At 35.5% G+C, this 20,109-nt stretch overlaps 1 protein-coding gene across 2 annotated transcripts in view; it reads left to right on the forward strand.

Annotated features, from left to right (window-relative positions):
• The window catches only part of DNAJC13 (DnaJ heat shock protein family (Hsp40) member C13), a 110,677-nt gene that overhangs the window by 66,341 nt on the left and 24,227 nt on the right, over positions 1-20,109 (forward strand). For both annotated transcript variants that reach the window (XR_011527158.1, XM_008544064.2), the window contains exons 30-43: positions 2,002-2,156; positions 2,538-2,583; positions 4,487-4,641; positions 6,225-6,426; positions 7,531-7,646; positions 8,186-8,264; positions 9,680-9,815; positions 12,154-12,338; positions 12,780-12,854; positions 13,901-14,020; positions 15,228-15,407; positions 16,124-16,291; positions 18,431-18,544; positions 19,892-20,008. Coding sequence is in view for 1 of the 2 variants with exons in the window: in XM_008544064.2 (XP_008542286.1) it covers positions 2,002-2,156; positions 2,538-2,583; positions 4,487-4,641; positions 6,225-6,426; positions 7,531-7,646; positions 8,186-8,264; positions 9,680-9,815; positions 12,154-12,338; positions 12,780-12,854; positions 13,901-14,020; positions 15,228-15,407; positions 16,124-16,291; positions 18,431-18,544; positions 19,892-20,008 (1,848 nt within the window). In the remaining variant the exon portion in view is untranslated. The remainder of the gene's footprint in view (positions 1-2,001; positions 2,157-2,537; positions 2,584-4,486; positions 4,642-6,224; positions 6,427-7,530; positions 7,647-8,185; positions 8,265-9,679; positions 9,816-12,153; positions 12,339-12,779; positions 12,855-13,900; positions 14,021-15,227; positions 15,408-16,123; positions 16,292-18,430; positions 18,545-19,891; positions 20,009-20,109) is intronic.

The following is a 20,109-nucleotide window of genomic DNA, read 5'->3' on the forward strand; positions in this document are numbered from 1 at the left end:
TTTAAAATGTATGCCAGTAACTTATGCCATTTGTACCTATCACTTGTGCATTGGTGTGAAAGGGGAGAGAAGAGTCACTCAAGTTTGTAAATTTTTACATTCACAGATACGTAAGTGCCTGTGTAAGTCACTAATCAACTGATGATGAAAAAGACTTCTGAATACGGCAATGATATTAACCTGTCAACTTTTTTTTCCTCCAATTTCTGTTTAAGCATACCAGCATTTCACCATTTTATGCTTTTCTGTTGTGGACATCTCTGTTCAGATGCTTAAATGAAAGAGCATTGCAAATACTATTTCTTGTAACCCACTAACACCCCAGCCCAGAGAACTAGGTGGCTGCATGTGTGAGGTGGTGCAAGGAGAGGGATTTGTTTTCTATTCTGGACTCTCTTGAAATGGGGATAAAGAACTGTGCCTAGAAAATCTGCCTCTCCCAAACATTTTTCTAAGATTTATGAAACGGAAAAGAAAGAAGTAAATGCAAATGCTGTCAAATTTCAGGCCAGGAAAGGAGGACTGAAAAACATTTTCAGAGATGTGGTTGGCATAACATGAAGCTTTGGGGGAAGATCTACTTTTTTTAGTGATATCTCAACAGTTAAAACGATTCAAGAGAGGAATTTTATTGATAGATCCAGCTTGCTGTGAACAGTATATTCCTCCTATAAATTTTTATGCTGAGTTAAAAAAATATTTTTTAGCAGCTCTTTTTGTTTTCCTTAATTTTATTTACTTTTCTCTATTCTGGGAGACCGTAATCTTGCTAAGCACAGTTTGCAGCTGTAGTAGTTTTCAGGAACATTATCTGTGTAGGTTGGTACAGATTTCTCTACTTCATTTGACTTTTAAGAGCAATTACCAGTTTTGTCATTTGATACAGCCTCAGAATTTTTAAAGTGGTTTAAGATACAGTGAGTGAATGTCCTGTGTTTCCTGGTATAGTCACAATTTCGAATATTCTGGGGTTTTGCCTGCTAATTTCTGTATTTTTGTTAAAGTGATGTCAAGTCTTGAACTACAACCCCTGTTAACACTAGGGAAAATCCTGTTACTGTATCTCAATTTTTCCTTTGTAAAATATGTCACAGTACTAAACACTTAAGTTAAATACCTTGTTGAACAGGTAAGACACCAGAACACGGAGAAATTTAACTTACTTACTTAAGGACATACAGCTGTAAGTCTCCCATCTGAATCTAGAATGTTGACCTAATCTGAGCTAGTACTTACTCTCATTATTGTAATTTTTTTAGCTGGTTGCATTTGATCCAAAGTTGGGGATTCTTTGGAAGTGTTTATAAAAAATTGAAATGCCTCTTTTATTAAAACTTAGTAAATTTGCTTATCAAGTGTTTGTTCATAGCAATGCTGTATGATTTTTTTAACAAATGAGATTCATTACGGTGGTCCCAGGTATTCCCTTTAGTACTGCTAGCTCAGATTTCTAGAGAATGTTTCTGGTAGTGGAAGTACTGCTGGTCTTCGCTTTCCCTCTTGCCTTCTAGATCTGCTCTTGTAGATCTGTCTTTTAGTGCTCTTTCACTGTAGTTATTCTCTGCTCTGCTCCCTGAGTTCTCAAATAGTCTTCAGGAGATGCTTCACGGCACCTCAGCTGAACTGAAACTAGCCTAAAGTATAACTACTTTCCTTTTTTTCTTTTGTCATTAACAGAGAAGTCCTATCAGGAAGATTTCTGCACAAGAAACAATTTCACCTATAATTATGACAAAATAGCTTCAGGCCTGTGTGGGCCTTTTCTGAATAGGTTTTAATCACTTTTCAGTATTTTACTATCTCTGCATTAAATGTGGTAAAATGAATTGTTTTTCAAATCTATCTAGAGTATGGTAGAAAGCATACTTAATCCCACAGATTTTTTATTTTGTAATTTACACACTATAACCTCATCACATGAAATACGTAAACCTAGAAGGAATGATGATATTGTAAGTTTTTTGTAACCCAATAACAAAAACATTTTATTTCTTTTTTCAGCTACTGCTGACCTTTGACCCTATTCTTGTTGAGAAGGTTGCTATTCTGTTATACCATATCATGCAGGATAACCCACAGTTACCTCGTCTTTATCTTAGTGGGGTGTTTTTCTTTATCATGATGTATACAGGTTCCAATGTGCTTCCTGTTGCTCGGTAAGAACTCTAATGGTAATCTATTTAAAATTATTATTTGAATTGTACATAGACAGATTTATTTAATTTTGTTGTCTAGTATTTTAGTATACATATTTAATATAACTTTATTCATATTGTACATGCTGTTATACATTTTGCTTTTTTAAAAAACTTCAGTAATTTTTCATATTATATATCCTTAATATGACCGGAGTTTAAAAATCTTTCTAATTCATTTAAGGTCTTGCCTTAATTAGAAGTTAAACAATTTGAGAAGATGGATTTACAAGTTGCCTTTTGAAGCATTCATTTATACATGAAAGATCTGATCTTTAGAAAACTAAGGTTACTAAATCTAAATCAGTTCATGTATCTGATAAGTAACTTATTTTTTTCTAGATTTTTGAAGTATACACATACCAAACAGGCTTTTAAGTCAGAGGAGGTAAGCCAGATTAATCCTTTGAATATATAACAACACTGGGTAAGCTGTCTTGGCACTAAAGTTTCCTGAGCTGTATATGTTTACTAGATTATAAGCACTTGAGGGCAGATATTATTTTATTCATTTTTTTTACATTCCTTGTGGTACCTTGTACATAGAAAGTGGAAGCTAATATTTTTTAAATGAAAATAAATGTTACCCATTAGACTTAATATTAAAATTGTAGATATGAATTATAATTGACACCACTGTGAATATAGCTTGTTCCCTTTGTATAAAATTTAGATTAGTAATTTTCATAAATAAATCATTATGTGCCTGAGTCTCATATAGTTAGCTAAGATTCAGTAAAATTTCAGCCTTCTTTTTGTTCAAATCCCAAGGTGGCAGAAGTGCTAAGTTCTGTTTTAAAGCTATTTAGTTTTTCAGGTGCTCTCAAGTGTTCTTGCCATTTTACTGAGGAGGAAAAGTAGGAATCCAATAAAAGATTACACTTATCCAGGTAGCTTTGACAACCTGAAACTTTATACCTATATTTTGCAGAGACATTTATTGTCAACCCATAACTGAAGGGTTCTCCAAATTTTGTTAGATTTTTCATGGAGCATTGATTTTCAGATTTTATTGAGAATAGAAGAATAAACCAAAACCAGACCACTGTTTAGGAGACTAAATAAAGAATGCTATACCACTTTGACAGTAGACACTAGGCCAAACTGCATGTTTTGTAGAGCAGCCAGTGAAACCCTAGAAAGTAATCTGGCTGTCTAATGCTATTAAAGTGATGCCCATGGCAATATACTTTCCACAGCTTTATCCAAATAGAAAATGAGAATATAAAAAACATAGGGAAAAAATTGCCTGTAATACTACCACCTTAATGTGCATTAGGCATTTTTTTCTCTTTTTTTTCTGTGTGGTTATGCACATGTAATCTTTTTTCAAATTTTATAATATGAGAAACTATATGCATCATTTCATCTAACAATATTTTGAATTATTACAGCAAAACTATATGTGCTTATAGCAGAACTCTGGATGCAAGAATTACCAAATAATAGTATTCTAAAGAACAGAACAAGCAATTCTTCACCCAAAAGTTTAACAGATAGTGAGTTTATGACTTTTATTAGCAAAAAGCCTGAAACTGTTCGTTGTCTAATTTGTCTTTGCACTAAGTTGTAAAACCATGTCTGGGTTTTCTCCCTCTGTCTCTTGGCAGATCCTAGAGAAATAAAACATCCTCAATTTGCCTAGAATGAAATAAGAAAAGTATTTATAGTCTTTAGGATTTTATTTCCATCAGGTAAAGAAATAAGTTTAAAAATTTAGTATGATAAAGTATGATCATTATCCTGGCTCCATTTGGCTAGCCCAGAGAATGTGGAATTCTTAATACAGTTAATTATAGTTACTTAGAATAGAAATTGTCCATCTAAATCCTAGCCCATACTTAATGAAGACAGGCTCTTTAAGATCTTGATTTTCTGGACATACTTGTTTTTGAAAACAAAAGCAGGTACGGGAGGGAACTGCAGCCAATAATGTAACAGAATAATTGATGTAAATGTTTGCAGAGTCTTCCTTGTGTTGTCCGTTACTGCTGCACATGGTCAAAGACCAGTCGTCCTAACAAATGTTGGCAGCATCTGGCTCCTGAGGCGATTAAGACTGCTGCAGGGCTGGAGGGTGTTAGTTCCACCTTGGAGCTCTTGCCAAGCCAGTTTATACTGGATGCCTTCCGCTGCACATTTTGCCCTGTTTCTATCTAAACTTCCAAAGCTTAAATGCAATTTGTTCCAGTTGTTCTCTTTTCTTAATATGTTCTCTAATCCTAATTTGCTGATTAGAAAATTGAGAGATAACTTCAGTGTTTCTGACTACCTTTTGTTTTGTTTTAAAGACAAAAGGACCAGATATTTTTCAGAGAAGTATACTTGGGCACATCCTACCAGAAGCAATGGTTTGTTACTTAGAAAATTATGAGCCTGAAAAGTTTTCTGAGATTTTTCTAGGAGAATTCGATACTCCAGAAGCAATCTGGAGCAGTGAAATGAGGTAAATAGCCACTTGATTGTTTGTATTTTATACTCAGATTCTTTGCCTCTTGCTACCTGGTTTGACTTCTCTTAAAAAAGCTGCTTTCACTTGTTGCATAATCTAAAGCTCCAATAGTCATTGGCTCCAAATCAAGTAATGGGTTTTGCCAAGGCCCTAAGCTTTTTTCTATTCTAACATGATTTGACAAAATTACTGTTACCTTAATAGAGTTCTATATGAGGGTAGAGCCTGTTACCACTGATGCTTCTTAAATCAGTTTATAGAACTGGCAGAATTTTAGGCAATGAATTAATATGCACGTAAGGAATATATAGAGCTAAAATCAAGAAACACCTCCTGAGTATTTGGAAATAGAACCATACTCCACTAATTAAAAACTATGCCCACATAGAATGGATCAAACCAGAGATATCCAAAATCATTTTAGAATGAGGGCTCCCTGGCCAGCACATTTTGTCCTTAATCTGGAGGTTAGCATTCCTAAAGAACGTCCTTATTAGCAGAGGAATGCCATAGGAAAAACCCATGGAAACCAAGAAAAAGGAGAGCCCGGAAGTAGGTGCCTATGTCCAGACAGGCTCTGTCCAGGAAAGACTCGGCACTTCGTAGTTCAATGTAAAGCCTGCCTGTTTGTGGAGAGCTCCTCAGTCCCCTCAGCTGGATGGCAGTTGATCTTCTGAGTCACTTATTCACTCACCTTTAGTTGTCTTCACATTCGCAGTGCCACGTGCATGTTATCATTTGGCTTCTCTGGTAGATTGACCTATAGGTTTGGCATGTGCTAGCCACCAATTTGAATATATTCTGTATGACGATGGTATTTTTCATTGGGAACAAATGCATAGGCATATGAATAAGTTTATAACACAGTTTTTCTATGTCATATTTTTCTCCTGAGATTGGTTAATATGAGTCCCCTATCTAAAACGTATAACTCTGTATACTGATCAAATGAAGTTTCTGCCTAGTTGAGGGCCGGGTCCCAGATTTGGTAAGTTAACGAAAATAAATACCATGCAGTGAGCTTCTTTGGGGTGATAGCTAACTTGAGATCCCTGGCTGCACCCTCATGTATGCAGATTCCACACCATTTGACCTTAATTTTTCAATAGAAGGACTGGTAATATTAGCCTTTTTCTCTATTGTCTTCTTTATAGATAAGTATTACAAATAAGTTTATATCCATTGAGTGTTTTTCCACAATACGTTTTTAGTACCCTGGGTAACATTCTTGCAAGCTCTTCATTTTAGGCCAATAATTGAGTCATAGTCATGCATTGCTTAACAATGGGGATATATTCTGAGAAATGCATCATTAGGTGATTTCATCGTTTGAACATCGTAGTGTACTTATACAAACCTACATGGTATAGCCTACTATACACCTAGGCTATATGGTATTAATCTTATGGGACCACCATCGTATGTGTAGTCCATTGTTGACCAAAACATCATTGTGCAGCACATGACTATACTCTTAAAGAAGATCCATGTAATTATCTTTCATGATTACCTATCTTAACCTTTCCTTTAAAAGAAAATAATCCCTTCATAATGCTTGGAGATTTTTATAATTGTAGGCGCCTCATGATAGAGAAGATTGCTGCCCATCTTGCTGATTTCACACCTCGTCTTCAGAGTAACACAAGAGCACTTTATCAGTATTGTCCCATCCCAGTTATCAACTATCCACAACTGGAAAATGAACTATTTTGTAATATTTATTACCTCAAACAACTTTGTGATACACTCCGGTTTCCAGATTGGCCAATTAAAGACCCGGTAAGTCAGCAGGTTAATTTGTGTCTTCTTAAACTATAAAAATAGCCTCTAAACACTACTGGATATTCCTTCCATCTGTGATAAGAGGGATAATAGCTTGCTTAAGTATTCCCTCTTACTTACACACTATATAACTCTGAGTGTAGGTCAGTATATTTGGATAAATCCCAATGGAAAGATGACTTTTTGAGAGAGTATTGAGAACTTTACAATCTTGGTCTTTTGTGACAAAAGCAAAGCAAACTTAATTTCATGTATATGCAATGATTATATACTATAATTGCTTGGTGGAAGCTTGGCTTTATAGCAGGTTGATTCAGCTCACAGATGTTGGAGGCAGGCAGTCTGGGACTGAGTCTCAGTTTGGCCGTGAATAGTTCTACATAACATTCAGTACATTGCTTAACTTCTAAGCCTCAGGTGTGGTAATAGTACTACTACTACTAGTAGTAGTTATCTCATGTGGTGGTTGGGAAGATAGAGAATTCACATGAAAAACATGGCATAACTCCTGGCTCATTTGTATAGTAGTATTTACTGTCTGTCTCTCAGAATCTAGATGCTTTCATGTATTATTGAAATTTTATACAAAAGTTAAATCTGCTACAGTCTGTAAAGCACCTAGCTCCTTGACATGCAGTAAATATTAGGTCTCTTCTTCTTACCTGCTACCCAGACTCCCTTGTGTTCACTATCCCTTAACGTTTGCTTAAATGCCAGCATACCGATAATTAAGATCACCTTGAGAGGCATGCCACCATATACTGCTTTCTTTCTTACTACAACGTATCGTCTATTAATTTCAAAGTTTTCTGTATTTTCTAAACATTTCTTTAACAATTGAGAGTAGAGAGAATAATTGGCAGAGAATTAAAATAGCACTTAAAAAAATAGAGGAATAGAGCACTGGAACAAGGACCTTGTTTACCTGACTATTCAGCAGTTCTAAGAAGGTGATTTTAGTTATTGGTGTTTCAGAAAGCTGTAATTGGGTGGCCTAGAAATGTCAATTTAAATAAGTACCACATAAGGTTCTGTAACTTAAAAATTGTACTCTGAGATAGTTTTATTTTGATAGATATAAATTTTAATCCTGTCTTGAAGGTTAAGCTTCTAAAAGATACCCTTGATGCCTGGAAGAAGGAAGTAGAAAAGAAACCACCTACGATGTCAATAGATGATGCTTACGAAGTGCTTAATCTCCCTCAAGGACAGGGGCCGTGAGTTATTTTCAGTTTATCTTCCCCCTTCCTCTTGTCTTTGTTATGCATTGAGGAAGAGGTGTAATAGCAGTGTGTCTAGGACACTAAATGACAGATGTGTGGGAAAGAATGCAGATTTACTTTACTAATTTGTCAGTGAAGTTTTATAATAGAATAGATATGTTAGAGAAAATAGAAGACATTTTTCTTAAGTATTGACTGAATTTTTACATTTTTTGGTAAGGCTGATAGTTAAAGTAACTGAGAATTAGAGTTTGAAGTGACATTTTGAAAACTTAGTTTAAAAAAATTTCTTAGTTTTTCAAACCCCTAATATGGTTTTGTGATTTGAAGTGAATGATAACCTTGCACAGGGAATGTTTAGGTTTAACCTTTCATATGTAAAGATAACAGAAGAATTTACTGGGTTTAATCTGATGCCTAATACATGATCATATACAATAAAAGTAAGGTTCTTAAAATATCATTTTAGATGATTTGTAAATATTTTTTCTTGCACCTTACTGTTTTCATAAAAGAATTTTCCTATTTAACAGGCATGATGAGAGCAAGATTAGAAAAGCTTACTTCAGACTTGCACAAAAGTACCACCCTGATAAGAATCCAGAAGGGAGGGTATGTACTGCCTGTGGGAATAGGGCTTTTGGGTTGACCTCTTTCACTCTATGCCTCTTTTAGGCAAAGAAAAGATATTCTCATTCTCTATGCCAGGATCTTCCTCATAATTTGCCCACATTAATTTACTTCTAGTCCACATGCCCATGTTTTCTGTGTGAATAGTGCTCCCTCAGTTTACCAAAAGGACTGCCCTTGTAACTAGGACCTTATGGATTTTATTCTCTCTCCTTACCCATGTCTGTTTGAGAATTAACTCTAATGGGTAATCGCATGAATAATTGAAAGTTAGGAATCTGGTAAACTTAATTCATTTGTAGGTGATGCCATTGCCATTCAGATTGCTTTGGGTAATTGATTTTTTTCTAATGACATCCAGCTTCATATCACTCTAAAGACTGAAAAGTAGAAAATTTTGTTCAGATACAAAGTCATCTGCCGCCAGCATTCCCTGATCCAGCCTCTTCCAGCTTCCTACTAAAGTACCAGTGGAGATTTATAAAAAATGAAATAATGTAAGAACCACTAAAACTAGGACTGATAGTTTATTGCTAGAATCTTAGAGTAATTTTCACTGATTTCAAGGTCAGTGTTTTTTATTAGAGACAGACAATATTCCTGAATGGAAGACGACATTGAAAAAATGCCACTGTTATGTATTTAAGGGATTTTAAATCAAATGCCTGGGGTATTTTTGAGAAATTTTGTAGTAATTCAGATTCATCTGGGAGAGAAAATAATCAAGATAGGAAGAAATTTTGAAATCAGTATTAAATTGCTAGACTTAACCTACCAGGTTTTAAAATACTTTACAAAGCTACAATAGTGAAACAATGCGATACTGAGATAAGAATCAACATATAGATCAAGGAACATAATGTAGTATAGTAGTTTAAGAGCATAGATTTAGGAGTCAGACCTGTGTGTAAGTCTTAGCTCTGTCACCGATTGACTGTGACCTTAGGCAAGTTATTTAACATCATCTCAAAAATGAGGATAATAATGGTACACACTTGACATGGCTATTTTGAGAGTTAAATAAGATAATGTATGTAAAGCATTTAGCACAATACCTGTTGTAGTACTCAATAAACAGTAGCTCTTATGATTATTTTTGTAATAACTAAGAGATGGTCTCAAATGTGTATAAATTCAATATGATATGTATGGTTTAAACCAGTAAAGAATTTTTCAGTAAATGGGATTGAGATCATTGATTAACTATTTGGGGGGAAAAGATAGTTTCACCTTACAAGTATACTTGCTTGATTTGGAATGAATTCCTTAATGTACAAAATAAAATAGTAATTAAAGAAATTATTGGTCAAATACAAACCAGATGTGTTCTGGAACGTTAATAAATTGTGACTTGAGATATTCCAAATTAAAAGTTAATTATCTTCGGTTATATACAGGATATGTTTGAAAAAGTAAATAAAGCATATGAGTTTTTATGTACCAAATCAGCAAAAATAGTGGATGGACCAGATCCAGAGAATATAATTTTAATTCTGAAAACGCAGAGCATCCTCTTCAATCGTCATAAAGAAGGTAAGGCATGTGTTAATCTCAAATTTTAATTTACCTTCCAGCTAATTCTGCCATGTTACTTGTTTCTACAGCATATTTTAATAGATTGATGATGATGGTTGATGATGATGTTGATGAAAACTCTTGGAATTACATTTCAGATACAGCAAAAGAGTAATATTCTATAGGAAGGCCCAGAACACTGTTTGTTTTATACCTTCTACTTCTTACCTATGTTTTTCAATATTTTGCACTTCCAACAAGCTTTCATTATTCCTTCCTGAAGGCCATTTCCGTTCTGTGGAGGTACTTTGTTAATTTTTTGTTTAGCTATTTTGCAGTAAATGTATTAAATGAGATATAAAATGGATCTGGAATTTAAGGATCATTTAACGTTGTTCTTAAATCACATATAAAAGATTGTGCCTGTCATAACTCCAAAAGCCTCTAAGGGTTGAAAACACCAAGAGTGTTCTAGTCTGTGAGAAGCAACAGAAACTTTTCAAATCATATACTTCCTTTCACACCTCTCATTTCCTGTGGTAGCTCTCAAAACCTCTCATCCTGTGGAACAGTTTGAAAAGCACTGTAATAGATGAAATAGGTGTGATTTCAGGGTACAGGGTTATTGGGAATTTCCAGGATGTTTGCAGGGCCATTTGTGGTAGCCCTCATGGTAAGCCAGAAAGCCAAGAGTACATTGAAAACTTTTAAGACTTGGTTGGAGGTGGGGAGTTAGGTTCAATATGGCGGGTGTCCATTGGCTTGGGAACTGAACTTGGCTTATAGCACAAAGTGGGAGACCCATTTGCTCTGTAGGGTGATGTTGGGAGAAAAGGAGGAGAGCACAGTGGGGATCAGAGATAGCAAGAGGAGTGTTGGGTAATTGAAGACAAGTAGAGTTACAGTTTAAGTGTTGGAGGGGAGAGCATGAGGATCTAGCAGTTTGGTCATTAGAGAGCAATGATCAATTCACTTTTGCCTATAAATTGAACAGAGCACATTTGTAAAGCATTTAGTTATATGGCATTTATCACTAATCAGAATGAGTTTAAAGGAGTCTTTTTATAACCGTTTATTTTTTAATGGCTGATAACTGTAGTAGCCACAAAGTGCAGTATATGGCTCACCATTGGTTTATCATCTAAGTCAGAATGTTTTTTTCAGGCTGCATCTTCCACTTTCTCCAAAGGGGGTTTGTATCCAGTAAGTTCTAAGATGGGAGTCCTGATCTCACAGAAGTTAAAATTAACTCTTCTTTCTTACTACGTTTGCACATGTATGTGTGAGCACTGCTAGGACTAGGACCAGTTCCAAGGGACTTCATTTTTTTATTTTATTTATTTATTTTTTTTTAAAGATTTTATTTTATCCTTTTTCTCCCCAAAGCCCCCCCGGTACATAGTTGTGTATTCTTCGTTGTGGGTTCTTCTAGTTGTGGCATGTGGGACGCTGCCTCAGCATGGTCTGATGAGCAGTGCCATGTCCGCGCCCAGGATTCGAACCAACGAAACGCTGGGCTGCCTGCAGCGGAGCGCGCGAACTTAACCAGCCCCCAAGGGACTTTATTTTTTAAACTATCTTAGAAATGAATTAATTAAGGCAGATTATTGGTCATCCTCAAAAGACAAAAAGCTTTATGCTGATTTCAAGTGAAATTGCAGAAGTACTTTATAAAGTCATAGCCAATTAATTTGCATATTCCTGCCTAATAGGTTAGTTAAAAAAAAAAACAGGATGAAAAAAGCAGAGCAATTAGGCACTTGTACATTTCAGCTTTCACTTTTAAATTTGCTTATCAAAACTTGGAATTAGCTAAATACAGTTAATAAATTAACTGTTTCTATTTTGTATTTCTAGTAACAAATTATATTCAATATTTTCAAACTTTTTTTTAATGATAACTGGTAAAACAGAGATATCTCATTAGCCTACTTTTCTCTTTTCTTTATAAAGGGTTGAGTATCGTGAGAGTGATACATTAGCTATATCTTGCTGTCTATGATCAGGTGAAAAGTTACAAGATCACATGGACAACATTACAAAGTACATATTCTGCAAAGGATCAAAATCACTACACACTAAATTCAGTTAATCTACCAAAAAATATTGTTTTTCTAGTGGAAACATTTTAGAGAAATCAAACATATTTGCTAGAAAAGAAAAGATCCAAGGGATTTATACTATGTTTAATTTCTTTTTATAAACTAGAATTGAGACATTTAAGATGTTGAATATTTTGTAAGTTTTTTCGAGGCAATGTAATTGAATGTAATGTCAGAATTAACTTAAAAACCATGATGTGATCAGTTTTTGTGTTGTTTGTTGTTTTCCTGACACTGACTTTTGGTTATTTCAGATTTACAGCCTTATAAATATGCAGGATACCCCATGCTAATTAGGACTATAACAATGGAAACTTCAGATGACCTCCTTTTCTCAAAAGAATCACCATTGTTGCCTGCTGCCACAGAGCTGGCTTTCCATACTGTCAACTGCTCGGCCCTCAATGCTGAAGAGCTCAGAAGGGAGAATGGAATTGAGGTAATATGGAATGACATTTGTATCTTCAAGCTAGTGGAGGCCCATCGTATGACTCTAGGCAATAGAGAATTCACCAAGTACAAATACAGTTGATATTGTTTCTTTTAATTTATTCCGGCAGATAACAATCTTATGGTCTCTGTGTTCTAGTACAAAATTCGTGGTAGAAATGGAGCTTTATTTCATAATGTGAATTGGAAAGTATTGGATTCAAAATTGATAAACTTGATACTGCTTTACAAAGTGGCTTATTGGGAATGCTTAAAAAGAAACTGTAGGAGTCTTTTGTTTACTTGTTTATTTAATAAATGTTAATCGAGCAAACATTTATTTACCGAGTACCTAACATTAAAAAGTTATTAATATTTTATTCCTATTAGAATAGGCTTTTCATATTTCAAGTCAAAATGGAGAGTTAATGGCTGGCTTCTTTCTCTGCAGGTGTTACAAGAGGCATTTAGTCGCTGTGTGGCTGTCTTGAATCGTTCTAGTAAACCAAGTGACATGTCAGTACAGGTGAGGCTAAAATGTATGGTTCCAAGAAAGTTATACTAGACCAAGAGTCCAGACTTTAACATCTATGAGACACACTTGGAGGGCTCATTAAAACCTATGTTGCTGTGCTCCAGCTCCCTGCCAGCAGAGTTTCTGAATCAGTGGGTCTGGGATGGGGTCCTGAGAATATGCTTTTCTAACAAATTCCCAGGTGGTACTGATGCTGTTGGTCTGTGTATCACACTTGAAGAACTACTACACCAGATCACTTGTGGTCTATTGGCTTAATGTTTTTCTTAAAGTAGAGCATAATGTACTGAATCCTTATGTCCCCATTACCCAGTTTCAAACATTTGTCTTTTTGCCATTCTTGTTTCATTTATGTTCCACCTACTTCCCTAATTTCTTTCTCTACTTCCTTCTCCCATCCCTAGTGTTTTAACTGGCTTATTTTCTGTTAGATTTATAATTGTTGAATTCTTTCATAGAAAATTAATCAGGAATTCATTTAGATCATTGTAGAGCACACCTTCTATGTGGGCCTTTATTTATGCCAGCAAACTTAGAATATAACATAATTGAGTGCAGGCTGTTGAGTTTCATCTTCTATTTTGAAGTGCAGTACATAAATAGAATTCTGATTCTGTAATGTTAATAAGCTGGACAAAAATATTTGAATCTAGAGATTGGCAAACTTTTTTTATAAAGGGCCAGAGAATACATATTTGAGGCTTTCAGACTACAGTCTCTTTTGCATATTTTTATTTGTTTTTTTTTATAACTCTTTAAAAATGTAAAAACCATTCTTAGCTCCCTGGCTATGCAATAACAGGCCATGGTTGATTTGGCCCATGTGCCATACCGGCCATGGTTTGCCAACCCTGTATCTGGAGGAAATCTTAACCAGAAATACTAGTGATTTAACACATAGGTTCTGTTTAATTTTGTAGTACCATATATACCATTAAGTAGTATTCATGAATCTCTACTGATCTGATTTTCGCTGTCTTGGATAATGAATGCACGTGTAACTCTTTTTTTTCCTCTCTCTCTTGTGTTGTCTGTAGGTGTGTGGACACATAAGCAAATGCTATAGTGTGGCTGCTCAGTTTGAAGAGTGCCGAGAGAAGATCACAGAAATGCCTGGCATCATCAAGGATCTCTGTCGGGTGCTATATTTTGGCAAGGTAAAGTTTATCTTTACTGCTTTCTCGATGCAGTCAACAATGAGTTTTCTTGTTAAGTAGCCCCAATAAGTTGGGGTCAAGTAACCCCAACTTGTAAGCAAGTTGTTTTCCCAAAATTATTTTTAAGTAGATTATTTTGATCTCTAAAACATTTTCACAAAAGCCTTGTTGTAAATGAAGGCTTTTGTTCCTAGGCTGGCCCACAAAGAATAAGACTAGAGTGACATATCTAAAGGGAGTGGGTTGGGAGTTGGCCCGGTTGCATAGTGGTTAAGTTCTCACACTCTGCTTTGGTGGCCTGGGGTTCACATTTTCGGATTTTGGTGGCAGACTTAGCACCACTCGTCAAGCCACACTGTGGCAGCATCCCACATAAAACAGAGAAAGATTGGCACAGATGTTAGCTCAACAACAATCTTCCTCAAGCAAAAAAAGCAAGATTGGCAACGATGTTAGCTCAGAGCCAATCCTCCTCACAAAAAATTAAATAAATAAATAATAAAATAAAGGAAGTGGGTCTCATTTGAACATTAGAAGAGAGACAGGAAAGGAGAGAATAGACTAAATAAATCCAGTAAAAGTAAGGAACCACGTAAAACCTGAAACCTAATCTGAGAGCTTACTGTTTCCTCCCAATCCGGTACTGCTGAGGGAAGTTAACTGTGGGTGGATGTGATAGGTGACTGGGAAGGACAGAAAAATGTCTTAGATAACTGGGCAGACTGAGAGTTGTGTTGGAATAGAACAGGATTAGGGTCAGATCCTGAACTGAGGAATCTGATTCTCCTCAACTGTATTTACTTAATGTCCTTACGAGTGTTTAATAAGAATACAAACTCTAAGGTAAAGAAATCCGTACACCTGCAGTAGCGATAGCATTGATTCACTTAAGATCACTAGCATGTGAGTTGCTATTAATGCCTTATCACTGTTTTTAAAAATTAACAATAGAAGTGGTGAAATGAAGAAAACTATATTCCCAAGTCTTTGAACATTAGCCTCGAAGATAGTAATTCTTTGTCTCATCACAAGGTCACTTTTAATTTTAGGTTTTAAAGGATATAGGATTCAGCTTTAAATTGGAATTGAAAATATAAGAAGAGATAAACATTTTGCACAATAAAATAGCTAGCTTACATATATTCACTACCAGTTTCTCTTGGGAACTTTTTTAACCCTATAATTAATTCCATTATTTTTATTTCAGAGTATTCCACGGGTGGCCGCTCTTGGGGTAGAATGTGTCAGTTCTTTTGCTGTGGATTTCTGGCTACAGACACACCTACTTCAGGCTGGAATTTTGTGGCATCTGCTTGGTTTTCTGTTCAATTATGACTACACGCTAGAAGAGAGTGGCATTCAAAAAAGTGAAGAAACAAACCAGCAGGTAACTGTAACACTGCTTTAATATTGGATTTGAACCCGAACCATGGTTTAATGTGAGGCAAAGCTCCAGCTTTCTGGAGCCCTAAGGCATAAACTGTTTTTCAAGATAACTAAGTTTATTGCTCTTTAAGCCCCAAAACTTTATCTTAACTACTTATGCCAGAAGGATTCAAGGCAGGGGAGTTTGCAATAGCATGTAGTGAACATAACTTCATCTTTTCTTGATTACTCAGTCACCTTTGTGCTCGCAAAGTCATGGTTTGTAACGCAGGGAAATACAATGATGCTATTGGGCTGGTGGGGCCAGCTCTCTCAAACACTTGAGGACTTACCTGATGTTTACAGATTTTTTCTGTCTCTCCTTTCCTATTCACTGTCATTCATTATGTATGTTATTAGTGTGTGCCTCTAGCAGTCAAATCTACCTACCTACCCCCTGTCCCCACCCTACCCCCAAATGTGCTTCTTCCTGTTATCTACAAGATACTGCTTTAGATATAAATGAGTGCATAGATTTTGATGGTCTTTTGTATAAATAAAAGTATTAAGTTCTAATGCATAAACTCTGACATCAGTGTTGGGGACTCATGTGCCTTTTGTTTGTTTGTTTGCTTTCTGCTCCTTGACTATGTTCCATACAGTTTTGATTCCATAAAGTTACTGTGTTACCTATGTGAAATAACAGATCTACTTTAATGTCTTAATTTTTTGTAACAGGAAGTAGCCAACAACCTTGCCAAACTGAGTGTCTGTGCTCTAAGTCGCCTTGGAGGGTATCTCCCTGATGAACAAGCAACCCCAGAAAATCCAACCATAAGGAAAAGTTTAGCTGGCATGTTGACACCCTATGTTGCTAGAAAACTTGCTGTGGTTAGTGCTACTGAGGTACGTGCTTCAGAGGTAGTCTGGGTTTTGATGAATATTGCAAATCCTTTAAATAGTTGAGGAGCGTAACAGTGTTGGTTGCTCCAGGAAACCTAAAAGTTGAAAATGTTCACATGTTTATTCTCTCAACCAAGAAATTCATTCTGTTGTGGATTGATGCTGATGGTATCAGCTTTACAAATCCAGTCTCTCTGTAAGGGTAAATTCACTTCATGTTTCTCAGCTGTGGAGCCACGATAATTTTTACCAGCCTTGAGTCACAAAGGGACAGGATAAGAGGGTGAACTTGGAATGGTGTTTCACAATGGGCACAGGACTGGGAGTCAGCAGACCCAGAGTCCATTTTTAGCTGTTTCTTAAGAGCTATAACTTATTTAGACTCAGAGTTGAAATCCTAAAAGCAAATACATACATACACACACACACACTCATGACAAAAATAAGTATGACCATGGCGGATCCCCCAAACTCTTTGGCCTCTTCTTTGAGGATCATTGAGAAACAGTCTAAGAATGTAGCATTAGAGCATCAACCTATAGAAATCTATTATGTAGAATACTTTGAAGCCTTACATTTTAAAGGTATATTTAAAGATGTTTAAAGTATTTTAGGTGAGAAGGCTAAATCCCATTTTTGTTATTAAAAAAAAAAATGGATGGATGGATCTGTACCAGTATGTTAACCGTAGTTATCCCTGAATGGCAGAATTATAGACTATTTTTATTTTATTTTCTCTAATGATCCTCTAGCACTTTTGTAAGGAAAAAGTCCTCAGGGTTCCAGATGTGGAGTATTTTTAGAATTTATGAAAAGCTTATTTGTTTTTTAATCTAGTCTGATTGAGTCTGCGTTTTAGTGTAGGACATTGCTTTTCAGTACTCCTGAATAAGAGGGAAGAGGTTTAGATGCCGCTCTTGATCTTTGTCCTTTTTCTAGACTCTGTGTTCATCAATGTGATGTGTTTTGCTAATTTAAAACATTCTTTCCAGAAATACTAGCGAGTTGTTGATTAACTACTACGGGAAAAAAAAAGGCATTTCAAAATCTTGGCCTGAACTCCGTCTGGGTTTAATGAAATGCTTATTTTTAAAATAACTGACAGTTCTCAAAGTTATTCTATTTTCCTAATAATATATTTTTTAGGTCATTTTACTTAACTAATAGTTAACATTTCAAAAACAAGGGTTGGATGGGTTTGTGTAAGATGGAAGTAATAACCCACTGCTTTCCTCCTAGCATTAAATTTAAAATGTAAAATTTAAAAAATTTTTATTAAAACATTTAAGGGAGAGTCAATTATCTATGTGTGCACTTACAATTGAGGACAACTAAACAAAGGGAAAGCACCCTGGATAGCTCAGCAGTCATGTGCTCTGTCTGCAGAGCTACTTAATGCAGCGTTGAATCCGGGTTTGGCCAAGAAAATCTGAACTGACTTCTGCCTGTAAATTTTTTTTCCCTTCCTAGGAGTATGCCTCATAAAGACTTAGATTTTGTTTTCAGATATATACCTATAAAGGCAGTATGGTATGATTCTTTTTAAGCTTATATTTATTAAGTGTTTATTAAATGCTTTAACACAAATTATGTGATTTTCATCAAAGCAGAACAAATGTTAAGAATGTGAAGTCAGGGTCCCGCCCCATGGTGGAGTGGTTAAGTTTGCTTGCTCCGGATCGGATCCTGGGCGTAGACCTATGCGCTGCTCCTCAGGCCATGCTGTGGTGGCATCCCACGTAGAGGAACTAGAATGACCTACAACTAGGATATTCAACTATGTACAGGGGCTTTGGGGAGGGGAAAAAAGAGGGAGATTGGCAACAGATGTTAGCTACGGGCCAATCTCCTCACCAAAAAAAAGAACGTGAAGTCAAACAGACTCAAACTTGAATCCCAGTTTCACCACTTAAGGGTTGTGAGACCTGGGACGAATAAATTTGATCTCTCTCAGCCTTGATTTTTCTCAGCTGCAAAATGGGTTTTAACAAACGTTAGAATTATTGACATCCTTATCATTGAGATCCGTTATACTTAAGGCATTATTACAGTGGTTGGCATGTAATAGACAATTTTGATAAATGATAACTTCAATATTATATTTTTCTAAATGTTACAGAACAGTAATATTCTGTCTTCTAGATTTTGAAGATGCTTAACAGCAACACAGAGAGCCCCTATTTGATATGGAACAATTCTACAAGAGCAGAACTACTTGAATTTCTTGAATCCCAACAAGAAAACATGATCAGAAAAGTATGTTATTGTTTTATAAATTTGTTGGGTAACTTACTCTAATGGAATCTGGAAATAGAACTTAGTATTGACGAAACAGAAACCCATTGTTTCTCCATTTGGTATTAATCAAGCCTGTAGCTTTTTACCACCCAATATTTGGCCCTGTAAGAATAGTGTTCTTATTTTATTTAATAACGCAATGGATTTTTTTGTTGTTGCTTTTGTTACCACTTACGTATAGCTGTCTTCTATTTTAACCAGTTTTTCTACCCAGAAGCCCTGTTTTAGTTGTCCTCTTCAGCCTCTTTTCCCCAGTAAATCAAAATTGCTTTCTAGTATCAAAATTGAATAATTTCTCCTATCCTGCCACCTTCTGGTGGAGAAGCTATTAAGCCATGAAAAAAACAAAAGACAGTAGGATGGGGGATAAGGATAAGGCCTGGATGATAGACACACTAGATGGTTGAGTCTTGATGGTTTAAAAGATAATTCTGTTTGTGGGTTTAGAATTTATTAAAGAGTAACCATCACTGTTGTGTCTTGAATTATTGAAAATTTGCCTTGAACTCATTTCATGATAGTTGCTCAGCACTCTTTGTAGATAGAAGTTTTGAGAATTGCAGAGCTAGGGAGAACAGGTCACTCATTTCTATACATCATCTGTTCATCTGTTCTTTTACCAGAAGAGACATAATAACATCTTCTCTTTGCTTAGCAATTTACAATTTATTATATACTTTTACGTATTATTTCAGTCCAACCTGAATTCTGTGTGATTTCAACCTAAATCTTTATTGGGACTATTTTTCTCCCATTCCTCTTCTGTATCTTTTTCCTTTTCCTTAAATGAAAACGCTTCTTGATTTTTCAACCTATATAATATTACCCTGTCTTTTTTTTATTCAAAGAACCTGTTTTCCAGCACTTTCATTCAGTATATTACTTTTAAAAACTCAGTCCAAATGTATTCATTTCTTAGCTGTATCACTCTATATCTGACTAGGCTAGATGTCTACTGAGTGGAGAGAGAAGAGCCAAGTGTCATACTTGCTTCATAAATGGTAGCTATAACATACTTTATTGCCTGACCTCTGTTATCTTTTGAAATGTTAAAATGAGTTACAATATTAATCTTTGCACTTAAAAAATAATACAACTCTATGCCTGTTCCAGAGTCCATATTGCTGGTTATAAAGGTTAAAAGTGCGTTGCGTGCTGTGATATGTATCCTACCACATTTTTCCTCACGGGAAAGTGAATGACTTTGAAGTTCTCTATCTGTTATGAAACTGAATATGGATAGATTTATAAACCAGACACTAATGATTCTGATTTTTATCTAATAGTCAATTTCTTTTTTAAAAGGGTGATTGTGACAAAACTTATGGATCAGAATTTGTCTACAGTGATCATGCCAAAGAACTTATTGTAGGGGAGATTTTTGTTAGGGTATATAATGAAGTCCCTACTTTCCAATTAGAGGTAAGCTCCCGACTTCTAGTTTTGTCTGTTAGCTTTGATCATTAGTTATTGAAAGCTACTAGTTTATTCACACTACATACATCGAAATAATGCCTGTTCTT

Source organism: Equus przewalskii, chromosome 15, assembly GCF_037783145.1.
Source record: "Equus przewalskii isolate Varuska chromosome 15, EquPr2, whole genome shotgun sequence".
Taxonomy (NCBI): Eukaryota; Metazoa; Chordata; class Mammalia; order Perissodactyla; family Equidae; genus Equus; species Equus przewalskii.